The 21,626-nt window shown below is 36.8% G+C and overlaps 3 protein-coding genes across 5 annotated transcripts in view; 1 reads left to right on the plus strand and 2 right to left on the minus strand.

Moving 5' to 3' along the window:
* Nucleotides 1-7,591, minus strand: part of rdx (BTB/POZ and MATH domain-containing protein rdx) — a 254,487-nt gene extending 246,896 nt beyond the window's left edge. Inside the window, exons 1-2 of one of the 2 annotated variants that reach the window (XM_083128308.1) lie at nucleotides 7,574-7,591; nucleotides 832-901 (exon numbers count right to left, since the gene is read on the minus strand). The gene's annotated coding sequence lies outside the window, so the exon portion shown is untranslated. Of the gene's footprint in view, nucleotides 1-831; nucleotides 902-7,319; nucleotides 7,499-7,573 lie in introns of those variants that run through there. The other variant, XM_083128299.1, reaches the window with a different exon arrangement.
* A 361-nt stretch (nucleotides 7,592-7,952) lies between these two features.
* Nucleotides 7,953-13,530, plus strand: LOC145992101 (3-hydroxyacyl-CoA dehydrogenase type-2-like). The gene has a single exon (XM_083128338.1). The coding sequence runs from the start codon at nucleotides 8,105-8,107 to the stop codon at nucleotides 8,870-8,872; it is 768 nt and encodes a 255-aa protein (XP_082984464.1). The 5' UTR covers nucleotides 7,953-8,104; the 3' UTR covers nucleotides 8,873-13,530.
* A 3,546-nt stretch (nucleotides 13,531-17,076) lies between these two features.
* LOC145985319 (uncharacterized) overlaps nucleotides 17,077-21,626 on the minus strand; it is a 33,531-nt gene continuing 28,981 nt past the window's right edge. For both annotated transcript variants that reach the window (XM_083120146.1, XM_083119574.1), the window contains exons 4-6: nucleotides 20,608-20,709; nucleotides 19,101-19,254; nucleotides 17,077-18,477 (exon numbers count right to left, since the gene is read on the minus strand). In XM_083120146.1, coding sequence (XP_082976272.1) covers nucleotides 18,061-18,477; nucleotides 19,101-19,254; nucleotides 20,608-20,709 — 673 coding nt within the window. In that variant the 3' untranslated portion in view covers nucleotides 17,077-18,060. The remainder of the gene's footprint in view (nucleotides 18,478-19,100; nucleotides 19,255-20,607; nucleotides 20,710-21,626) is intronic.

Below are 21,626 nucleotides of genomic sequence, written 5' to 3' on the forward strand. Positions count from 1 at the left end.
TGCCAGGTCCCCATTGAAGAAGAAGCGATGATGCTATGAAATTAGCGAAAATTTTGAATTTTTCTACTGTCCGGTGAGTGTTTCCTTTTACCTTCTTTGATATATATATATATATATATATATATATATATATATATATATATATATATATATATATATATATATACACATACACACACACACACACATATATATATATATATATATATATATATATATATATATATATATATATATATAAAGCCAACATCTTCAAAGTAGGAAAGCAAGTTACTGAAGCTGTAATTAGGCTAAATATGAGTTGAAATTATTATTATCAACAATAAATTATTATTATCAACAATCAGGAGTATATTCTAGTCCTTCACATGTGCTTCGTTGGGACACACCGATCAGTTTGATGATTTTCCATGAGATTTCAAGGTTCTCCAGGTTTTCCAGGTACCCGGGAACCCTGAATAAGTAAACCACCATTGTGAAAATATCAAATAAAACACTGAATGTGAAAGCAATTATGTTGATCTGCTACTCACAGATAACAAATGAACAGAAAAAACTTCCGAAGCTTGAAATCGTTGAAAGAGAATGACAGAAACTGGATTAATATAAATGGAATAATGCCAACTATTGGAGAGTTCTACTACAATGAAATGGAACCCCTAGTGAAAATCTGACTTCTAATTTGGAATCTTACTAAAAAAAATCAAAATTATTGAACAAAATCACTGTTACAAGTCCTATTGAACAGAAAATTATAATTTTCAAACATCTTTCTTGGGCATTAATTAGATTCCCAACTTACAAAAAAAAACTAACTAAAAATGTACTCACCTAGGTTCATTTTTGACCAGAACTGTGATGAGTGGCCAAATACTGATCCCATCATCTAGCTGCGTCAACACTGCAAGAAACATAAATATCAAAATTACAACCACAGAAAAATTGTATTTATTTATATATTTTTTTTATTTAGCACTACCGTTTTGCCCCTTTTGGTAATCATGACTATGAGGATAAGTGATAATTACATGATTGATTGATTGAGTTTGTGTTTTAAGACCACTTTATGCACAGAGAGGCTAAACGGGATTGAACCTACAATTTAAAGTGGCATCATAGCCACTGTGTGCCTTCACCAGGGATCGAACCAAGGACCCCTTGATTACAAGGTTGCAACACTACCACTGTGCCATCGAGGAGGTCTGATGATTACATGAAAATGATGGAGAAGGCACTGACAGAAAACACCCATGCCGAGGCCATGACACCTTGAATCTTCAGGGGAAAGTCCAAAAGTAACCCACTCTACTTGATTGGCCACTGAACTGATGTCACAGTAAACTTTTGTATGATTTAATTGAGTGATTGATTTAGTTTATTTTACTTCGCGTTTTGTGCCTCTTGGCTAATTTGCGAAGATGGGGATGAGTGATGAAATGATGAAATTGATGAACGGACATTCACAAACAACCAAGCCCAACCAGGATTCAAACCCGGGACCCTTGGCAAACTTTTGTATGATTCTGAGATATAGGAATTAAACTATGAGGTGCTAGGGGTCATGAAAACAAGTAACTCTTGTTGACATGGCAACACTTAATTTTGGAACTGCGATAATTCAAAATTTATCCTTTAAGTATGCAACGAAGTGAGAATTATACAGGGTGTCATTTTAATGGCACCCACGGACCACGGAAACGTATAGAGGACATCAAAACAAAACTTTTCTCAGTAACATTTTTCTCGTTGGTGCATCTTTTCGGCACTACAGTCGTTCAAAAATGCCCGTTTTGCCACCTGAATGCTGGCAACCACACACAACATTTGACTGCATTTGTGACGTCATATCCCGTCGTGAAGCGAAGCGTGTCAGGGTTGCCAGGAACACACATATTCTGTGAAAAATGACATAGGTTAAATCAGCCACATTATGTACCGTAAAACAATACGAGAAAACATGTTCTGTAACCTAACAGGAAGTAAGCAAACGATACGAAAAATGGTAGAAAGAAAATACAATTCAAGTGGAAGTGGCCATATCGAATTTTGTCTCAGCTTAGATGTCAAATATTTGCAAATCTTCTTACCAAGTTGGCATCTACAATTTAGTCTATCCACTTCGTCCTTCTGATTCTAGTTGTCAGTGTCACACTGAACAGATGATAAAATAGAAATGAAAGATCTCAAAATTCCAAACATAAGTAACACATTATGTAATTAATGTACGTATATCCAGGGCGTTATGAGGCAAGTGACAAAAATGACTAAAAGATACAGGGATATATGTAGTAGCAATACAAGCTCTCCGACGACTGTGTTTATCTACGCACCAGTTACACATGTAATAGTTTGCAACTGTGAACAGGGCAGTATATTCCCTACTGATTCATCATTAGATTGTTACTGTGGTTGTACATGTTTTAGCCGTAATGTAACAACGTGAACCTCGGATACTTCTGTTATCAGCACAAAAGTACCACAAGGCATCTGGACCCAAACCTGTAGATATCAACCTTGCAACGAGATTTGCAAATATTTGACATGTAGCTGGGCGTAAACAGCCACATGTAACCTGTAAGTCCAATAAAATTTATTGTTGTTAATATTTGATACATAGGCTGAAACAAAATCCGATATCGACACTTCAATTTGAATATGTTTTTTATAATTTCTCATATTGTTGGTTCACTTCCCCCTTCCCCTGACATGACTGCTGATCTTCTGGCTTGTAGGCTATGTTGTTCGGTCTACTGGAGGTGTTTCTCGCTTCGTTTTACAGCTAATATTGTGGTTGGTAGTTTGTCATTTTTCAGAAAATTTGTGTGTTCCTTGCAACACTGCCGTGCTCTGTTTCGCCGCAGGAAATGACGTCACAGATACGATTAAATGTTGTGTTGGGTTGCCAGCATCCAGGCGGCAAAATGGTCTTTTTTGAACGGTTGTAGCATCGAAGCGACGCACCAACGAGAAAAATGTTACTGAGAAAAGTTGTTTGTTTTGATGTCCTCTATGCCATTTAAATGACACCCTGTGTATACTATAAAATATATGGCTAGGGAGCGGAAGTTGATGACCTAAAAAATATAGGTATATGACCTATAGAATGTCCTAAAAAATGGAGGAAAATGACGTAAAAATGCAAAGAAATTACCATTAAATTTGTTAGCTTCAGGTTAAAAATTGAAATGAAAAGGAAATTAAACAAAATGTAATCTTGCTTTAAAAAAAAACAAGGCACCAAATGATACCACCAAGTGAAATGATTCTTTTGCATTTCTGCTTATTTTTAATTGTCTTTAGACTTCATTAAGTGTTTGCGATGAATAATGGATGACCAGATGAAATTAATTAAGGGAAAAATCCAAAGGTATATCCATGTTGAAGCTAGAGTTTGAACCCGGAAGCTATAATGGCTAGGGTAAAAATTTACTATCCACAAACACGTGTAACTTCTTTGTTTCATAATTTTTAACATTCGTACTTACGTATCTGCTTCGCGGAACATTCTTTAAGGTGTATTCATGTTTTTTTCATGAAAGTAATTTCAATTTTTCACATTACGAGTACTTCTTTCTTTTAGTTTTCTTGCTTGCCTAAGACACAACATGGCGCTTACACCTTAGTAGATCATCACGCATCGTACTTGTTTTTTGTCAATTTTCATTCGATATTCAGGGTTTCCAACCTTCGAAACCCAAAAAATACTAACTTTTTCTTTTTGCATCATTTTACGAACAAAATTTTAACTATGCTTGCCTAACCTAACCTTGCCGGAAATGGTTCATGGGGCTATCTGTGAATGGTTTTTGGGGCTATCCGTCAATGGTTTCCCACACCCAGTATGAATTTCACCACGCATCCACGACACGTCATATTTTCGGAAAACAATGGCGTAGTTGGAAACACTGCATCCCCAATGAAAATCGACAAAACACAAGCACGACAATCTATGAAGGAATACGTGCCAAAGGCTATTGTGCGTCAGAGAATTAATTTTCAACAAAAATAATGAATTTCCGCTATGACACATTCCAACATGACAGAAAACACCCTCCAGATGTTCAACAACGCTACAGAAACTTATTACTGTAAGTCGTATCTTCTGTAAAAATGAAGAAATCTGTTTGTGGATAGTTAACTAGTACCACCTGAAAAACCAGGGGTGGATGGATATCTCATGGAAATATATATTGAAACCTAATTTGTTAATACTAGACATGAATGAATCATGGCTCTCATACCATTTATCAACCACTAAATGGATGACTCAGTGCAACAGTCGACTAAGTGCCATTAGTAAGTTCTGAGAAAACGAATGGTAAAATGGTAATACATTTAAAATCTGGGACCTTTGAGCAAGATTTGTTAATGTTTCTGGACCTTCAGACAGGTAAAATCGTTCCTATCACTGTTTGGAACACACAAGAGTAGTTTTGACTGCTCACTGGACTGCATAGCTCAAAATAGACCATTGGCACTTAGTCACCTGTGACACTGAGCCACCCAAATAGTCTGAGTGCCTTGGATCCTAGAAGGTTATCACAACATGAACCTCTCCAGTTACTTTTATACCAAACAATTCCAATGGAATATTACTATTTATTTAATTCAATAGTTATGTTCAGGTTAATAATAAAGTTTAAAAAAATAATAAAAAAGCAATTTTTACATGGAAAGGAAAGATATGATTGATCCAAATAAGATGATACGTACACATACCTAGAAATGGGAATTGATTTAAGTTTCCTTTGAAGAATGATTTTCATTAATTTTATGTAAATATGAGACAAACATTCAGTGTAGGATTAAATAAAAGGTAACAGTTTAGTACACATTAAAATCAGATATTTTGTGTTTTGCATGGTTCGTACTTACCAATTGTGTATTGCGGAACATAGTTCAAGGTGCCATTATGCTTTTAACACGAAAACAAACACAATTTTTCACATACAGAGTGATTTCTTTGATTCCTTTCCTTGGCTTCCGTAACACACAATATGGCAGCCACATCTTGACTCATGTTGTGGGTATGCAGTGTTTCCAACCTTTCTCACCGAAAAATACCTACTATTGTGTTCACCAGTGGAAATTATACATTATGCACGGGTAGCTGACGGATAGCCCCACGAACCATTCACTGATAGCCCCATGAACCTTTATGCACAGTAGCTGACGATAGCCCCATGAACCATTATGCATGGTAGCTGACTGATAGCCCAACGAACCATTCCCGATAAGGTTAGGTTAGGCAAGCAGTGAAAATAAAAAAGGGGGGTTGGAAGCACTGACAGGGGGGGGTTACGTCATGAAACGTACGCTGCATCTGGTTTAGGTACGGGAGGCAAATGAAAACAGTAACAGTTTCATACATCAGAGACACATTTCTTCAATTTTACACAAGAAACTACTTACGGAAATGAGTTTCTTCAAGGTTTACAACGTTCGTTGAGGTATTTTCTTTCATCGTGGAATATATTTGACCGGGAAATGATGTATTTTTCAAGAGAAATAGCTCACCGACACAAAATTTCCATTGCTTTCATTTGCTTGCCTTACGACAACCAGATGTTGCGTACATTTGATGACGTAACCCTCTGTCAGTGTTTCAACTCCCATTTCTTTTACTATGCTTGCCTAACATAACCATAGGGCTATCCGTGAATGGTTCATGAGGCTATCCGTGTATGGTTCGTGGGGCTATCCGTCAGCTACTCGTGCATAATGTATAATTTCCACCGGTGACGAACACGATAGTAGGTATTTTTTGGTGCAGAAGTTTGAAACACTGCATACCCACAACATGAGTCAAGATGTGCCCGCCATATTGTGTTCCGGAAGCGAAGAAAGAAATAAAAAAGCACTCAGAATGTGAAAAATTGCATTTGTTTTCGTGTAAAAAGTTAATGGCAGCATGAACTATGTTCCACAATACACAATTGGAAAATACGAACCATGCGAAACACAAAATATCAGATTTTAATGTGTCTCCGATCTATGAAACTGTTACCAATCAAAACAATGGCAATTGTGAGTCGGAGATATTTCTCTTGAAAAATACATGATTTCCTGGTCAAATATATTCCACGATGAAAGAAAATGGTAAATTTCTTGTATGAGACAAACGGGTTTCTTCAAATTTGCAGGAGAAATTATTTACTGAATGCAGTTTCTTTATACTTGTGGAAGTTCGGGGAAGTGTTTTCTCGCATCATTCATTGAATTTGGCCGGTAAATCATCTATTTTTCAATATAAATGTGTGACCGATGCATGAAAGCTCTTGCATCCATATACTTCCATTTGGATGTAGCCTGTGTGTGATGATGTAATCCCGGTCAGTGTTTCCAAACACGTGTTTTTGTAACTGAAGAAGGTACGTTTCCGCAAATGGTTTGTGGGGCTATGTGTCAATGGTCCATGGGGCTATGCATATTTTTTTCGAAACCAATTTTTCACTATTGTAACCTATACGTGAACCTACCTAACCTAACCTTACTGGAAATGGTTCGTGGGGCTATGCATCAATGGTTTGTGGGGCTACATAGGTATTTTTGGGTGCAGTGAGGTGGAAACAGGTATTTTTGGGTGCAGTGGGGTGGAAACACTGCATGCCGAGTACGAAAAGTGAAACCGTGACCGCCATTTTGCGTGTTACCGAAGGCAAAAAGAAAAGAAGAAAACTTACTCGATATGTCGCAAATAGAGCTTATTTCCATGAAATAATCGAAATGCCACCTTCAGCAATGTTTCTCAATGCAGAATACGTAAGTACAAATATTCAAATTAAATGAACTAGCAAATTTCAGCAGTTTGTCCGATACGAGAAATTTACCAAGAAGATACCTCGACGAACGTTGTAAACCTTAGACAAACTCATTTCCGTAAGTAGTTTCTTTTGTATTTTCCGTACCACTTATATATGCTCATGCCTACATCAGGTTTTGTGCTCCTAGCATTATATCTCGTGTGCGTTTGGGGTGCTACTATTCATACATTTTAAGTTAGGATTGTTTGATTTGATTATCTTAATAGCGCTTTTATCATGACACCTTTTTAGTATAATCACTTGGATCTGTAGAGAATTAGCATGTTGTAGTACAGACGCATATATAATAAAGATATTAGTTTCTAGCAATCGAAAGTCAGGCCGGCAAATTGAATTATTGAGGTTTGATGATTATTTTCAGTGCAAGGCATTTTACAAGCACAGCAAATTAATCCAATTTTAAGACGTTTACTTTCTTTCATAGAGATGAAAGTTAAAACAAAATAGTGCAAGTAACATACGAGAATAGTGTTGTTTCAGCATTCAGGAACTCACCTCAGTAACCTGCCCGAATAAACTAGTTGCTGTGCCGATATATACACATGAATGTATTATAAATGAGTTTTTCATACATTTTTATCATCAGAATAAACAATTATCAAGAGCCACAGAATTCATCTGAGATGCACCATGTTAGTCAGATGTCTAATAGTAAAATAAAACGAAACCTAATCGCCAGGCGCAATAATAGGACCACTCTGGTTAACGATTCGCACGAATTTCAACAATAATATATTACATATACTAACTGTTAAATAAAGATCTTAATTGGTTACAAAGATATCAAAAGATACCAAAGTAACATATGTAACAATATTTTCCGATAAAGACATTGAAATGATCTGCAAAATTCAATTACGGTGTAAATGTAGAATGAAATATATAGGCATAACGAAGCAAACTGTCCATCCCCATGTTAATTCTCTCGTAACGAGAGCTTCAAGAATTGAAATAAAACGAAACGCTAAAAATGAACCTTCTGGCAAACTCTGCACAAGCATACGTAAAAACACTGTCCTTATAAACATGTAGGATCCATTACATAAATAAAATTAGTTAAAATAGCCATGGACAATTTGTCACGCTCTGAACAAACAGAATTACTGCTGCGTTGTGTTGGTGACTTGCGGGAACTTTGCATGTCCTGTCCATCATATCTCTGCATTCCAAAGTGCATTCAGAAGACTTTATCTGTAACAAATAGTTGTGCCTAAACTAGGTAGTCGAGTTCTCTGTCAGTGATTGTTTTACTTCAGTCATTTTCATAGTTATTTTACAATATGTTGAAAGGAGTTGTTGGTTTAGTAACGGGAGGAGCTTCAGGACTCGGACGGGCAACTGTTGAACGACTTGTGCGAAACGGCGGAAGAGCTGTGCTCTGTGACCTGCCCACATCACAAGGGGAGGCTGTCGCAAAAGAATTAGGTGAAAATGTTATATTTGCACCAACAGATGTAACATCTGAGAATGATATCCTCAATGCTCTAGAGCTTACAAAGAAGAACTTTGGCAGCTTGAATGTTGTGGTAAACTGTGCTGGCATAGGTGTTGCTTTTAAGACATACAATTTTAACAAAAGCACCCCACACAAACTAGAAGATTTTACTAGAGTTTTAATGGTTAATACAGTTGGAACATTTAATGTCATTAGACTGTCCTGTGCTTTGTTGGGGGGAAATGAACCTAATGAAGATGGCCAAAGAGGTGTTATTGTTAACACTGCAAGTGTAGCAGCTTATGATGGACAAATGGGACAAGCAGCTTATTCAGCCAGCAAAGGAGCTATTGTAGGCATGACACTGCCCATAGCAAGAGATCTGGCAACTCAGGGTATTAGAGTTTGTACAATAGCACCAGGACTCTTTAACACTCCACTTTTGGCAGCTTTGCCAGATAAAGTAAAAGCTTTTCTGGCAAAGACTGTACCATTTCCTCAGAGGTTAGGGAAACCTGATGAATATGCTCAGCTTGTCGAAAGCATTATACTTAACCCAATATTGAATGGAGAGGTTATACGTCTAGATGGCGCTTTACGAATGCAACCGTAATTTCTCCAAACTGCACATACCAGGAAGCAATAATCAACAAGGTGCTGGGTACAGTACTCAGTACTGGGTACTTAGTAATTAGTAACATATAGTGATGTGATTGTTGGAGAATATTTTACTTAATCATTATCATTACAGGATGCAGTCAGTATTCCTACTAGTAAAGAATGCACATAAAGATGACCATGTTCATAAGTGAAAGTGTGTGTCAGTTGATAATACAGTGTGTCATAGTTATAAAGTAAAATAGAATGCAATGTCAAGACGAGTCTGTATAAAACTAAAGTCTGCCCAAGTCTCCATTGTTTAATTCCGAACAAATCATAGTACACACGCATTTGTAAAACTTCGGTATGGTCCCAAGACGTCTGACTCATTCTTTCTTAATTTTTAACATTCGTACTTACGTATTCTGCATTACGAAAGATTCTTCAAGGTGGTAATTTGCTTTTGTCACGAAAATAATTTCAATTTGTGACATGAGTAATTATTGTTTTTACTTATTTCACTTCCGTAACACAATATGGGGTACTATTATCATATGAGGGAAACACCTACGAATCATATATTGTGGACTTCTTTACATTGCTAACGTGTTATTTTTGAATGCGGAACATTTCTTAAGGTGAAATAATGAATTTCTAACTAAGATAATGTCTATTTTTTCTATTTACGAGTACCTACTGTTACTTGTTGTTTCAAATCTGTAACACATTATGGCCGTGATAGCGTACTGGTTTAGGGGGCGTTCTGAAAGTGTTTTGTCGATTTATGCAGTGTTGCAACCTCATTCACTGGAAAATATCTACTTTCGTGCCCGGATTTGAAATTATGCTAATACCTCGCAAACCATTGACGTTAGCCTCACAAACCATTGACGTTAGCCCCACAAACCATTGACGTTAGCCCCAAAAACCATTCACGTTAGCCCCAAAAACCATTTTCCGTAAGGTAAGGTTAGGTTAAGTTAGGTTAGGCAAGCATTTTTAAAAAAAAAAAATTAAAAATACTCGACACGTGGTTCTAGTGAAAACACGGCGAGGCTGAAACACTGGCTACGGGGTTGCATCATCTTAACACACGGAACATTGCACTCTCATGCAGAAACAGCATGTCAGACAGAGATTTTCGCAGAAAACAACACGCATTCACATTAAAATGGATCAAATCTATATTCAGGAACTTCCACAACGCTAAAGAAAATGATTTCCGTAAGTACTTTCTCCTGTAAATTTGAAGGAATCTGTTTCCCTCATACGATAATCTTACCCAATATGGTGAGACAGCTTGACTAGCGTGGTACATCATCATTGGGTATGCAGTGTTTCCAACCTCGTCAACCAAAAAATCCCCACGAACCATTCACAGATAGCCCCAAGGACCATGCACGCTTAGTCCCACAAACCATTCACAGATAGCCCCAATTCATGAATAGCCCCACAAACCATGCACGGCAAGGTTAGGTTAGGTTCGGTTATGTTATGCAAACATAATTAAAATTGTCATCTTGCAAAAAACGGCATGGTTGGAAACACTGATAGGGAGTTATGTCATTTGCAACATTTGGTTCACGTAGTGCAAGGAAATGAAAGGAACGACAATTGTATGTCGGAGAGATATTTCTGTTCAAAAATACATGATTTCCCGGTGAAATAGATTCCACGATGAAAGAAAATACCTGCATGAACTTCTAAATGCTACAGAAACTCATTTCCGTAAGTAGCTTCTTGTGTAAAAATGAAGAAATCCGTTGGGATCTTATCGAAGTTTTACCCACATATTTTTTACATGGTTCGATTTTTATTTGTTTGTTAACACATACATCAGTGTCTTTGCGATTACTTGCTGGATGTTTCTGGATAATTATTTTCCCTTCCATATACTACTGTGATTTTTTTTTTTTTTTTTTTTTACAAGGAGCCATTAGATTAATGTTGTCTTGGATGTGGACTGATGCATACATATTTACATCCATAAATACTTTTCAAATCACAATTTCTCCTGTAAGTTGTACTTAGTGACACTTTTAACTGTGCTAATTAGTTTCTCAAAGCTTTGAACTTAGCTCCACAATAATTTCCAGCATTCTAATATACTTCCTAATACTGTTATAACACTTGCAAGAAATCATTACTGTTACTTAAAATTTCTGCAAATATTTTTGAATTTTTTATTACAGGCTAAAGATTTAGATTTAGAGCATGGGAATGCTCCCTGGTTCAGCTTGGTGCCTTCCTGGGATAAGTTTTCTTAATTTTATAAAGTTTTGCTTATTTTACACATTTTCATTTGTCGATAGGTAAATTTAAAACTAAGTTTTGATTACATTATTCTGAGATCATAAGGAAAGGGGTTAGGTGAGTTTGCTTTGATTACCTTACTATTTCCGTACATTATCTCACAGTACTGAACACATTAGTCCTGTTTAGTTCACTGTGCACTAACGTGTTTAGTTGGTTATGAAGTGAACAGTCTTCTACTTCGTTGATTTGGTGTCACGTGGTGTATTTCAGGCCTGCACCATTTGCACTACATTTGGGAGAAGTTTACAGTGTGGTGTACAGTCACTTGGTACATTCTGACCAATCAAATCAATGTTAAAAACACCAGGGAAAATTCAGTAAGTTTTGGTACACACAGGAAATTTACTATGTAGAACTATCAGCAAAAAATGCAGGCTAGACCAGAACTCGAACCTTGATCTCTGGCATACTGAGCTGGCTTGGCTTCGCCTAAAACTGCAGCAGCAAAAAATCAGGCAAAGCCAGGCAGGCTCCTTAGCTCTGTGGTAGAGAAATGGCACGGTATGCCATAGACCCGGGTTTGAGTTCTTGTCGAGCCTGCATTTTTCGTTGAAATTTCTGCAAAGCAGGGAAGATATTTGTTGAAAATTGTAAACTTGAACACTACCAGTCTTGCATACAGTGTCTTCTTCGTTGAACACAATTTCCTTGCGCCAGCCTGACACTGGATTGGCAATACACAGCTCAATGGCCCTGTCTAGTTTGCTGCTCTTTTTGACACTCATAATTGTTGCCGAGAAATATTACAGGGTTTTTGAATGGTTGCTGTTAATCAAAGTTGGACACACTGCACATCTTTGCAAATCCTGGCCAGGAAGGAAACTATGTATTTTTGGCATTGCCCGATGTGACAAGTAAGGTTTGAAATGTTTGTGCGTTCCTGCAACAAAAGTAATCATCTATTGTAACAACCTTTTAAGTTTCTCCATGCTCACAATCCTCAAAGATGACAGAGAAATGTTATTTGTATTTTAATGTTTTGTTCTTGACTTTCAAGTAACACTCTGGCTATTGTTACAAAAGTGAGGCAAGGCCTGTACATTACTTAGGAATTGTTAAAACATCATCCTGTCAAGTGGTACATTTTCAGTAAGCATTCACTGTGCCACTCCCACCCAGTTTTCATATTAAAGCAAAAATTCTGAAATATGGGTTATATTAACATTAGCGGTAGTACTTTTGTGATTGCATGGTTCAATCGCCCAGCCTATATAACTGGCATGCACCCTTTCAGATGAGGATCAGCACTCGGTGGTTATTTTTTTCCCTTTTTTCCATGTTGAATGTTCTTTTTTACACACCATTATAGATCCCCAATCCCAGGCATGCTAGTGAAATATCAAAGTGGGTGGTCTCAAGTTGCGAGCGTGATACATGTTATTCTGTAGGTCAGGTATAGTGGAAATGTGTTCTATGAATGTGATGTACAAGGCAAATACATGCTGTAGAACTTTAAATGATTGGTGCAAACAATCTGTCTATAGTAGGATACACTGCAAATTAGTGATGGCTAATTTCCTCTAATTGCATTAGTGGCATTTTGTAAAAGTGGTGTTTTTTTTTTCAAATATTTATAGTAGTAATGTGAATGACCAATGAGTACATTGATATATGTATGTTTAAATATAGAACATTGTTTCCATATTTTGTACAAACTGAAAAAAAAGAGCTTCAGAATATTTTTGTAATGTTTAAGGGAGTTTATGATGGGTATGAATAATGAAATTGTTAATTCTTATATTTTTGTTGTAAATCAGAAATGAGTACAATATAGATTCCACACACCAAAATATTTGATGGAATAATTATTTCTGAAATTGAAAAGTATATCTTCGAGATGCCTTAAGTCAAATATCTTGCAACAGGCAAAGACAGGAAAGCTTGTCTAGTCAAATTCTTTAACATTTATTTAGAGGTATGAAAATATAATTCACAAAATAAGCTTGTTAATTAAATGTACATGCTTGTAAATAAGACTGATTTACGAATGTGACATGTATATATCGTTAATGCATGGTGCAAATTCTTGTTAAGATATTTTAGTGAGACCCATGACCCTATTCATATAATTATTTTTTTCCATTACTCATTTCAGTAGGTTTAGTTTACCATTTTCTAAAATGCTTTACATTATTTTGTTAGTATTTGTAGTCAATGCATTGCAAATAGTGACCAGTAGTAATCAAAACATTGTGATGTTAATATTTTTTAGTAGCGATGTTTTTATATTGTTTGCTCTAGCTTTGGAGCTTTTTAAAAAAATACATTTTGTAGATGCATAATGGTCAGGTATTTGGTACTACATTTTTTCTATGGTTTGTAGAGCAGTTTTCAGGAATAAATTTATCAAAGCAGGCATGCGTGTTTCATTAAAGATCACTGTTAACATTTTCTCTTTCATTACACAGAAATTTCATCGGAGGACTAGAACTCTGGTCTCTGGTATATCAATATTCTTGCTGTTTTATCTATGTGCACTGACATACACAGTAAAGGGGGGGGGGGGGACTACAGCCCCACCCAAAATTTTGAGAAAATCAAAATACTCAAAAGAAAGCAGGAAACGAAAGTCATAACTGAAACACCACCTTAAAATAACCGCCAATTGCAATTTTTTGTCTTTGAACAATCTTTGAGATAAAGGTTATAAATGGTACTTAAGAAATATTTTACAGTGTACCCCCCTCTAGAATGCAACCTTGTAATGTCCACATTTACAATTCTAGCCCCCTCCGAAAAAAAAATCTGCATATGCCAGTGCCTGTGTGAAATTGTCTGTTTCAGAGGCAACAGATCTTTTTGTAATAACACTAACATACAATTCCACACATGTAAAACAGCAAAGAGTAATATTATTTTCCTGTAGTCTACGGTTATTACAAGCATAAGAAAACAGTTTTTCGTTGTGACATTTCTTTAGTCAAAATGAAAATAAATGTCTGATGAAGGGAGCGTGTGTTCTCCTGAAACTTCACAACGATAAACTGTTTTCTTATGCTTGTAATAACCGTAGACTACAAGAGAAATAATTCTACAATGCAAGCAATGCGTACATACAAGAAAAACCAGCAAAGAGTATCTTGAGAGTGTGGTAAATCTGTGCATGGGTACATTGATGAGATTATTTTAATTTAGAGTGCGAGTAGGCAGTGAGTTGTTTCTAGAGAGTTTTATAGGCACCAGTATGTTCCCGTATTATCTATTTTTGCAATTATTACTTTTTCCCCTCGCAAAGTATGAGTCTTATTTTCAAAGAAACTTTGCATGGTAATAGGAATGTACCACTTCTACATACTGCATTTTTCATTCACTACGGTCTGTTGTGGTGGCCACAGGAGCATGCCTAACAACATTTTCTTTTAATATTTCAATTTTCTTCTTCCTTTAACTTTCATTACCAGGAGGTACAATGTATAAAAGCTCTATCACTGCAAAAGGGAGAAGAAGAAAAAGAAAAGGTCATCTGATGCAAAATAATTCAGCTCTCTGCGACAGCTATGATATTTGTAGGGGTGTGCAGGACAGAATTTTTGTAATTGGGACAGGAAAAATTTGCAGTTTCCAAACTACGTTTGGAAATGTTCAAAATTTCCCAAGGCTCTCGAAATCTAGAATTCCACGCATCATTTTCATCTTAAGTGATTGTTTTTGCATTTCTGCAATAAAAACTAACAATTTCCAATAAGTTCCAGACACTTGCAATGCAGAAAATGTAATGGATTAATGACTTTTTAAAATGACCATCTGGGGCTGGAATTTTTCTTTCCTGATCCCAGTCCCAACTTTTCGGGATCTAGCACAACCCTAGATATGTGCGACAAGTTTGAAAAGTTCTCATTCAGAGAGTCTTTACAGAGACAAGACTCCGTCAGCTAAAGTTTAAAGCACCAACAACCAACTTTTGGCATGCTAGATCATTTTTATAGACAATGCAAATGGTTATGTATCTGCATAGGCTTTTCCCGCGGTATCTGTTTTTAAATCAAAAAGGCCTTCGTAAAGCTTAAGAAATATCTTTATTATTCACATTTCAACACATTCGCTCATCTCTCCCTCACATTTGTTCACGGAAAATTCATAAACAATTAGAAGTTTGTGTTTTGTGAGCAGTTACTAATTGCATTCCATAGTTTATTATACATGGAACCCAGACTTTACGTTTTTTCATTTTACATTTTCCCGAATTATACATTCATTCTTGATGGTCCCAACAAAGCAGAATGTCATAAAATTTTCCTCAGTTTTACTTTTTCACACATATTTTTTTTTTCCTTGCTAAAATTGAGGCTCCACTGTACAACTTTCATAGTGTTTTACCATCTCAGACCAAACAAAGAAATGAACAGATGTTGGCAAGATAACCTTTCTTGATTTAATAGTTACAAGTATGTACATACAATTGTTTTGCATTTTTTCCATAAAATTCCACTTACTTTGTTCGTACCATTCATAATCAGCTAATGCAGTTCATTGTTGTGCTAACATTTGTGTGATGGAAGTTACAGTTTTATAACCACAATCGTCTCTGTATCGAGGCATCTTGAAGTAGCATTCAACTACTGTTGATGGAATACAACTTACTATTTGTATTTTTGTACAACTTATTATTGTGAATCTAGATAATTTTATTTTGATATACTGATACAGTAAACTCAAATGAATATTCCAGTCTGGCAATTGAAACACAGGTTTGTCTTTTATCCAGTGCTCACCTGTCTCTCAACTGTTGGTTTATGTAATGTCAGACAGGCCTCTCAAGAAGTAAGTATAGATCCACCAACCCATCTGAAACCCTGGCACAGGAGCAGTGGCGCAAGTATCGCTACTTAAAACTATGGGGAAGCCTATAATTCGCATATTTTCCAAGGTTTCAGAAAGCTTGGTGCATCTATAGCAAGATGCCAACACATTCAGAATAATCAGTCAGTCCATCTTTGGAACGTTGTTTTATTTTATAATTTTGTGTGTCATTTATCAGATTTTTACAAAGAAGAAGAGTGTATTGTCAAATTGTGAGTACTGCAGGTTTGCAGAATTCCATTATTCTCTGCTTAAGTTACCTAAGAGGATGAGGAGACAGGTGAGTGGAGAAGGCTACATAATTTAGAACTACATAATTTGTATTCATGTCCAGATATTATTAGAATAATTAAATCAAGAAGACTTAGGTGGGCAGGCCATGTGGCACGAATGGGAGAGGAAAGAGGAGTTTACAGGATTCTTGTTGGGAAACCTGATGGTAAGAGACCTGTAGGAAGGTCAAGACAAAGATGGAGGGACAGCGTTGAGATGGACCTAAGGGAAATCGGTAGGGATGGAAAAGAGTATATAGAACTTGCTCAAGATAGGGAAAGATGGAAGGCCTGTGTTGCTGCAGCCATGAACCTTCAGGTTTAAGAAGGCTAGGGAGTTAGTTAGTTAGTTAGTTAGTTACCTAAGACTGCTATACTTCTGCAAATGCTCATTGACTTACAGCAGTGGGAAAATGTTCTAAGAATACACATAAAAGGAATGCATAAAAATTACAAGTACAAAAAAATATTATCTAATTTTAATACTTGCTACTTGTCACATATCATAAAAGGATATGTGAAACTACTGGAAAATATGACACCGAAAAGTCAAAGTACTACTATCAACCTTTCCCCTTTCACACTACAATGGTTCTGTTGTAATAATAATGATAGTTAAGGTAAAGTTCCCGGTGCACATGTCACCGATGTGGGGGTAGGGTTCAACACATTCTCCATCTCCGCCAGTTTGGAGTTCATGTGATCATCGCCATGCTCTGGCCACCCTTACCCCCTAGGGTTACCCCCAGGTACCCATTGGTGTGAAGCTGGGTGAGCTCCAAAGCTGCTTTATGCGGGAACAAGGTTGGAAAAATTCCGACAGATGACCCACCCTGGGTCTCCCACGTGGCAGTCAGAAGCCCTACCGACTAGGCCACCGTGGCTAGGAAGTTCCAAATGGAAAGTTTGAATACAGGAAATTGTATGAAGAAAACATTTCCTGCAAACAGAAATGAAGTTAAGATCTGAGCACAGTAAATAAATGTGTGTGCATGCATTATTGTTGTGAAACTTATTACTTGCTGATCTAAATATATATGAGACCCATGCTCTACATTATTTTCCCAGTACTCAAGTATCACAATGCTTAGTTATTAGATAGGTAACAATTCATGTGTAGTCATGTGAACTAAACTATTTACCCAGGAGAGGGAGGGGGTTGCACAACTATCAGAGTAATGTACAGGGAACATAATTTTTTAAAGTTCAAGATGTGTGTTTTTGGAAGACAAACGTTTTCTCATTTTTAATTTGTTATGACGTGTGACATGAAATACCACTTTTTTGTGCATGTTCTTGCTACACATACATACATACACATAAAATTTAGGATATATTAATGCCGTTAAGAGTTGTCAGTATTGTCCATGTTATTCGGTCCGTAACAAAATTATATAACTATATTATTAATTGAGCAGCTCAGGAGTAAAACTTGATAACCCATACTCGATTCAATATTGAGTTAAGATTGGATTTAGTTGCTGTACAATAGTGAATAAAGTTCCTTCAGTAACCACTGATGGTCACAAACACACAGGAACATCTACGTAACCCATAAGACACCTGTAATGGACAAACTTTGATCTGCTTTTTTCTCAGTTTCATACTTTTGTGGGTTATCAAGTTTTACTCCCAAGCCACGCAATTGTATTTCTGCCTCGCATAATCTTAATTCTGCATTCTGAAGAATGTCCACATTATTGTAAATGAGCACAACAACGACAGTATATATCACAGTGATGTACACGCAGAAGAAATGCTTATCACCGGGTGTGATAATACATCTTGAATATCATAAATTACGTATATAAGATTATGATGAATTTGAGAGCGAAGAATTATCCTCTGGATTCAGACTTCCTGAAATGCTGAAGAAACTGGGTAGGCCTTGATCTGTTACTTCTGCCAGTCTAACGTCATCACCTGTGTCATCGGAAAACTGCACCCAATCTGCACTGTTGTTACGACTCTCAAGATTGTAGCAGTCTTCAAACTGACATGCCCCGTCTGCTCCTCTTGCATTGCGAAGCAACACTTCTATGAAACCATCTATAGATGTAGGTTCAAAACAAGGATTTGTAAACTCTATTGACTGGTTGCTATTGCTTTCACTATATGGACTCTGCGGTGGGCAATTTTCTGCTTCCTCCATCACCATTGAGTATGCTGGTGGAGGGCTCGCATCGTCTGGACTGAAGCCAGGATTGTCTAATTCAGTTGCGCCACTAGCCTGTAATGGTAACAATGATATTAACACATTGATGATTTAGAGATCTCTGGGCTCATTAGCATATAGATTACCGTATTTCACTGCATATCGTCACAGCTTTTGTACCAAATTGTTTTGAAAAAAAGCAGGGTGTGACCATTATATGAAGCTCTTTTTTTTTAAAAAAAAAAACTGTGCTGATATTTAAAAAATGCACATAATACTTGTGAATACACATTAAAATTGAATACGTCAAATTGACGTGACAGTTTAATGAACATTTTTCCTGTCTGAAGAAAGTTAACATATTACTTGCTATAGATTTGTGCATTATAGTTGAAATATTACACTTGAGAAAAGAAAATCCACAATAAAGATACATTGTTTTAATTTCATTTTTACGAACAAAGGATAACTTGCCAAAGATATCTAAAGTAAAATAGTGTAATTTTAAATAACTCTTATCCATGTAGTAGCTCTGTTCCTGAAATATGTGTGTGTGTAGATTACACACCAACGGGTTACATATACCTGTAACTTGTCAAAAAGTGCTGGAAAAGAAACGTTTTTATGTGAATTAACCACACTGTCAATGAAAACAAGGAAGTAGAATATGTTAGAAAAAAAACTTTGTGCTACATTACCCCAGCAATTTGGTCATATGATGGAGGCTTCTCTGGGAAATTTCCTGCCTCATAATAACTTGGTGGTCTATCTTGTAGTCTTTCAACAACGTAACGATCAACGGAACTCAGACTTGGCTCTCTTGGTCTTGAGTTAAAACCACAAATTCTTCTCCTGAAAGATAGAAACATGCCACTGTGAACTAGAGATAGATAGTTGGGGCGATCAAAGCATGTAAAAAAAAAACTCTTGGTCTGGATGAATTTTAAAAACTACTATACCCCTGCTGCCTCCCTCCCTAATACACCAACAAAATTTACTTAACCTCATTGCTTGCCAACTGAAAAGAATATAATTTTTCCAGTGCCTCACACTGGAAATTCTATCTGTATTATTGCAGTTTAGTTCGTCCACACCGTGACTGTGCGATCTTTCGGCTCCGGCTATGTGACACGTGCAGGTTCGAGTCTCCTGGGGGAAGTGTAACAACCTTTCTCCTGAGATTTCGGCCTGTGTATGGGACCGGTGGCCACCGTGAGGAAATCGGGGAGCTACAAATGAGTAGCATAACCCAGTCATGGAAACCTACAATTACAATGGGTTTGTCGTGCTGACCACACATCACCCCTTAACTGGTTGGATGATCTTCCACCTTCACAGGTGGGAATGAGGCTGGCTGTCGGTAGGTAAGCCCTGGCCCTCATGGTCTGTTGTGCAACCAGTTATTTATTAATATAGTTCACACCTGTATATATGTTATAATTTTACAACGAAAAGAAGGGCAGCTATTAAGAAATGCGAGGCCCGGTGCTATCTAAATCCGTGAAGCCTTTTTTTAAATGTGAAAGCATAGACAACTTCAGTTTCCCATAAAAATTCCGCACTAAAACCAAGATGGTCATTGGTATTATGTACTTATTATGTATCAGTCGGTAATGCGTCTGACTACGATGTTAAAGGTCCCGGGTTCGATCCCCAGCCGGTTCAAATCCGGGAACTTTTCTAACGTTGGAAGCGACCCCGGCGCCCACCCAGCGTCGAATAACATGGGTGCCTTGGGGAAACCCTGGGGGGTAAAGGTGGTCAGGGGCATGATGTTGATCACATCACCCCTACTCACGACCGGATCAAGAAAGTGTGGGGCGTTACCCCCACACCCCCTATACGCCTTCATGGCGTAGTACTAAGCACAGGGGAGAACTTTACTCTTTACTTTACTTTTTTATGTATGCACACGCAAACAGTGGCAAAATTTGACAGCATGTAGAGACCATCAAAGCAAATATTTTCTACCATTAAAATGTAACAGTCTGGCTGTTAACAAAAATGGGATGGAATATCTTTTGTTTAGCGCAGTCTCCAGCTTAATGTGAGTATAAATAGATACAATAAATAAGAATTGTTGCAGTGAACCAGGTCAAATTTTCAGAATATGCCAGTGAAAACAAACACAAAAAAAGTAATTAATTTGCTGGCTCAGTTTGAATGAGGTTGATCTAGTAAATAAAAGGATAAACTCGAACATACCTAAGGCACATTTTCCAACCAATGGCTGTTAAAGCTGCAATTGCTATGACCAGGGCACATCCAACTGCTATTTCAGCTGCCAGTATGAATGGTGGGTATGGCCTGCAAAATAAAATTCAATTTAGTACATGCATATTCAAAGAGAACATTTACTTTTAGGCTTCTACTTGTGTTGAATTTACTTTAAAATTTAATCATTGTTAAGAAACGTATTTCTGTATTTAATATTTTGCCTTTCAAGAATGGTCACTTGCTAAATTCAAGTTAAAGAAATATTTTGCTAAATTTCCTCAAATTGATAGTATCAATTTTCTTTTTCATTGGGAAACTATTAATAAATAACATATGGTATTATATATCAAATCTAATGGGCAGAACATCAAGAATTAATACAGTAAAATCTAAAATATTGGTTCATCAAATAGTAGTTTTATGTAGTTTTTAACAACAATTCCAGAAAATGCAAATATAAAATACAAACTTGACCAGGACTCAAACCTGGATCTCGCACATACTATGCTCTACCAACTGAACTACCGAACCAGCCATCTCAGTTGTTAAAACCATGGTATGCTATGCAAGAGAACAGAGTAAAAATCTTAGTTTAACCTATTTTTCGGTTAAATTTCTGCACCTAGAGATACGAGGGTCATTCAAGGAAAAAGTTTCCCTATGTTGCAAAAAAATTATTTCTTAACTTACAGACAAGAATCAAGTTGCACCAAGTAGCATGGTCCTTTCTCACTTTTCAACATAATTTCCAAGGTGGCACAATCATTTGTCCCATCGTTGCACAAGTTTTTGAAAGCCATCTGCACAAAATTTGGGGTCCAGGGAACGAAGAACACTTTTCACGGCTGTTTCCATTCCATCGATGTCTGTTTGAATTCTGGAATTTAGTGATGAACGAAGCTCTCATCCTGAGTCACAATACAGCAGAGAAAGTTGTTTCCTTCATTGTGGTACCGGGTCAGAGAATCCAGGCAACATGTCATACGTGTCGTGAGATGTTCTGTAGT

This window comes from Lepisma saccharinum, chromosome 1 (genome assembly GCF_977018435.1).
Source record: "Lepisma saccharinum chromosome 1, izLepSacc3.1, whole genome shotgun sequence".
Classification (NCBI taxonomy): domain Eukaryota; kingdom Metazoa; phylum Arthropoda; class Insecta; order Zygentoma; family Lepismatidae; genus Lepisma; species Lepisma saccharinum.

What these genes read in the sequence shown, in the direction of transcription:
- LOC145992101 (XM_083128338.1), top strand. Translation starts at nt 8,105, where the DNA reads ATGTTGAAAGGAGTTGTTGGTTTAGTAACGGGAGGAGCTTCAGGACTC.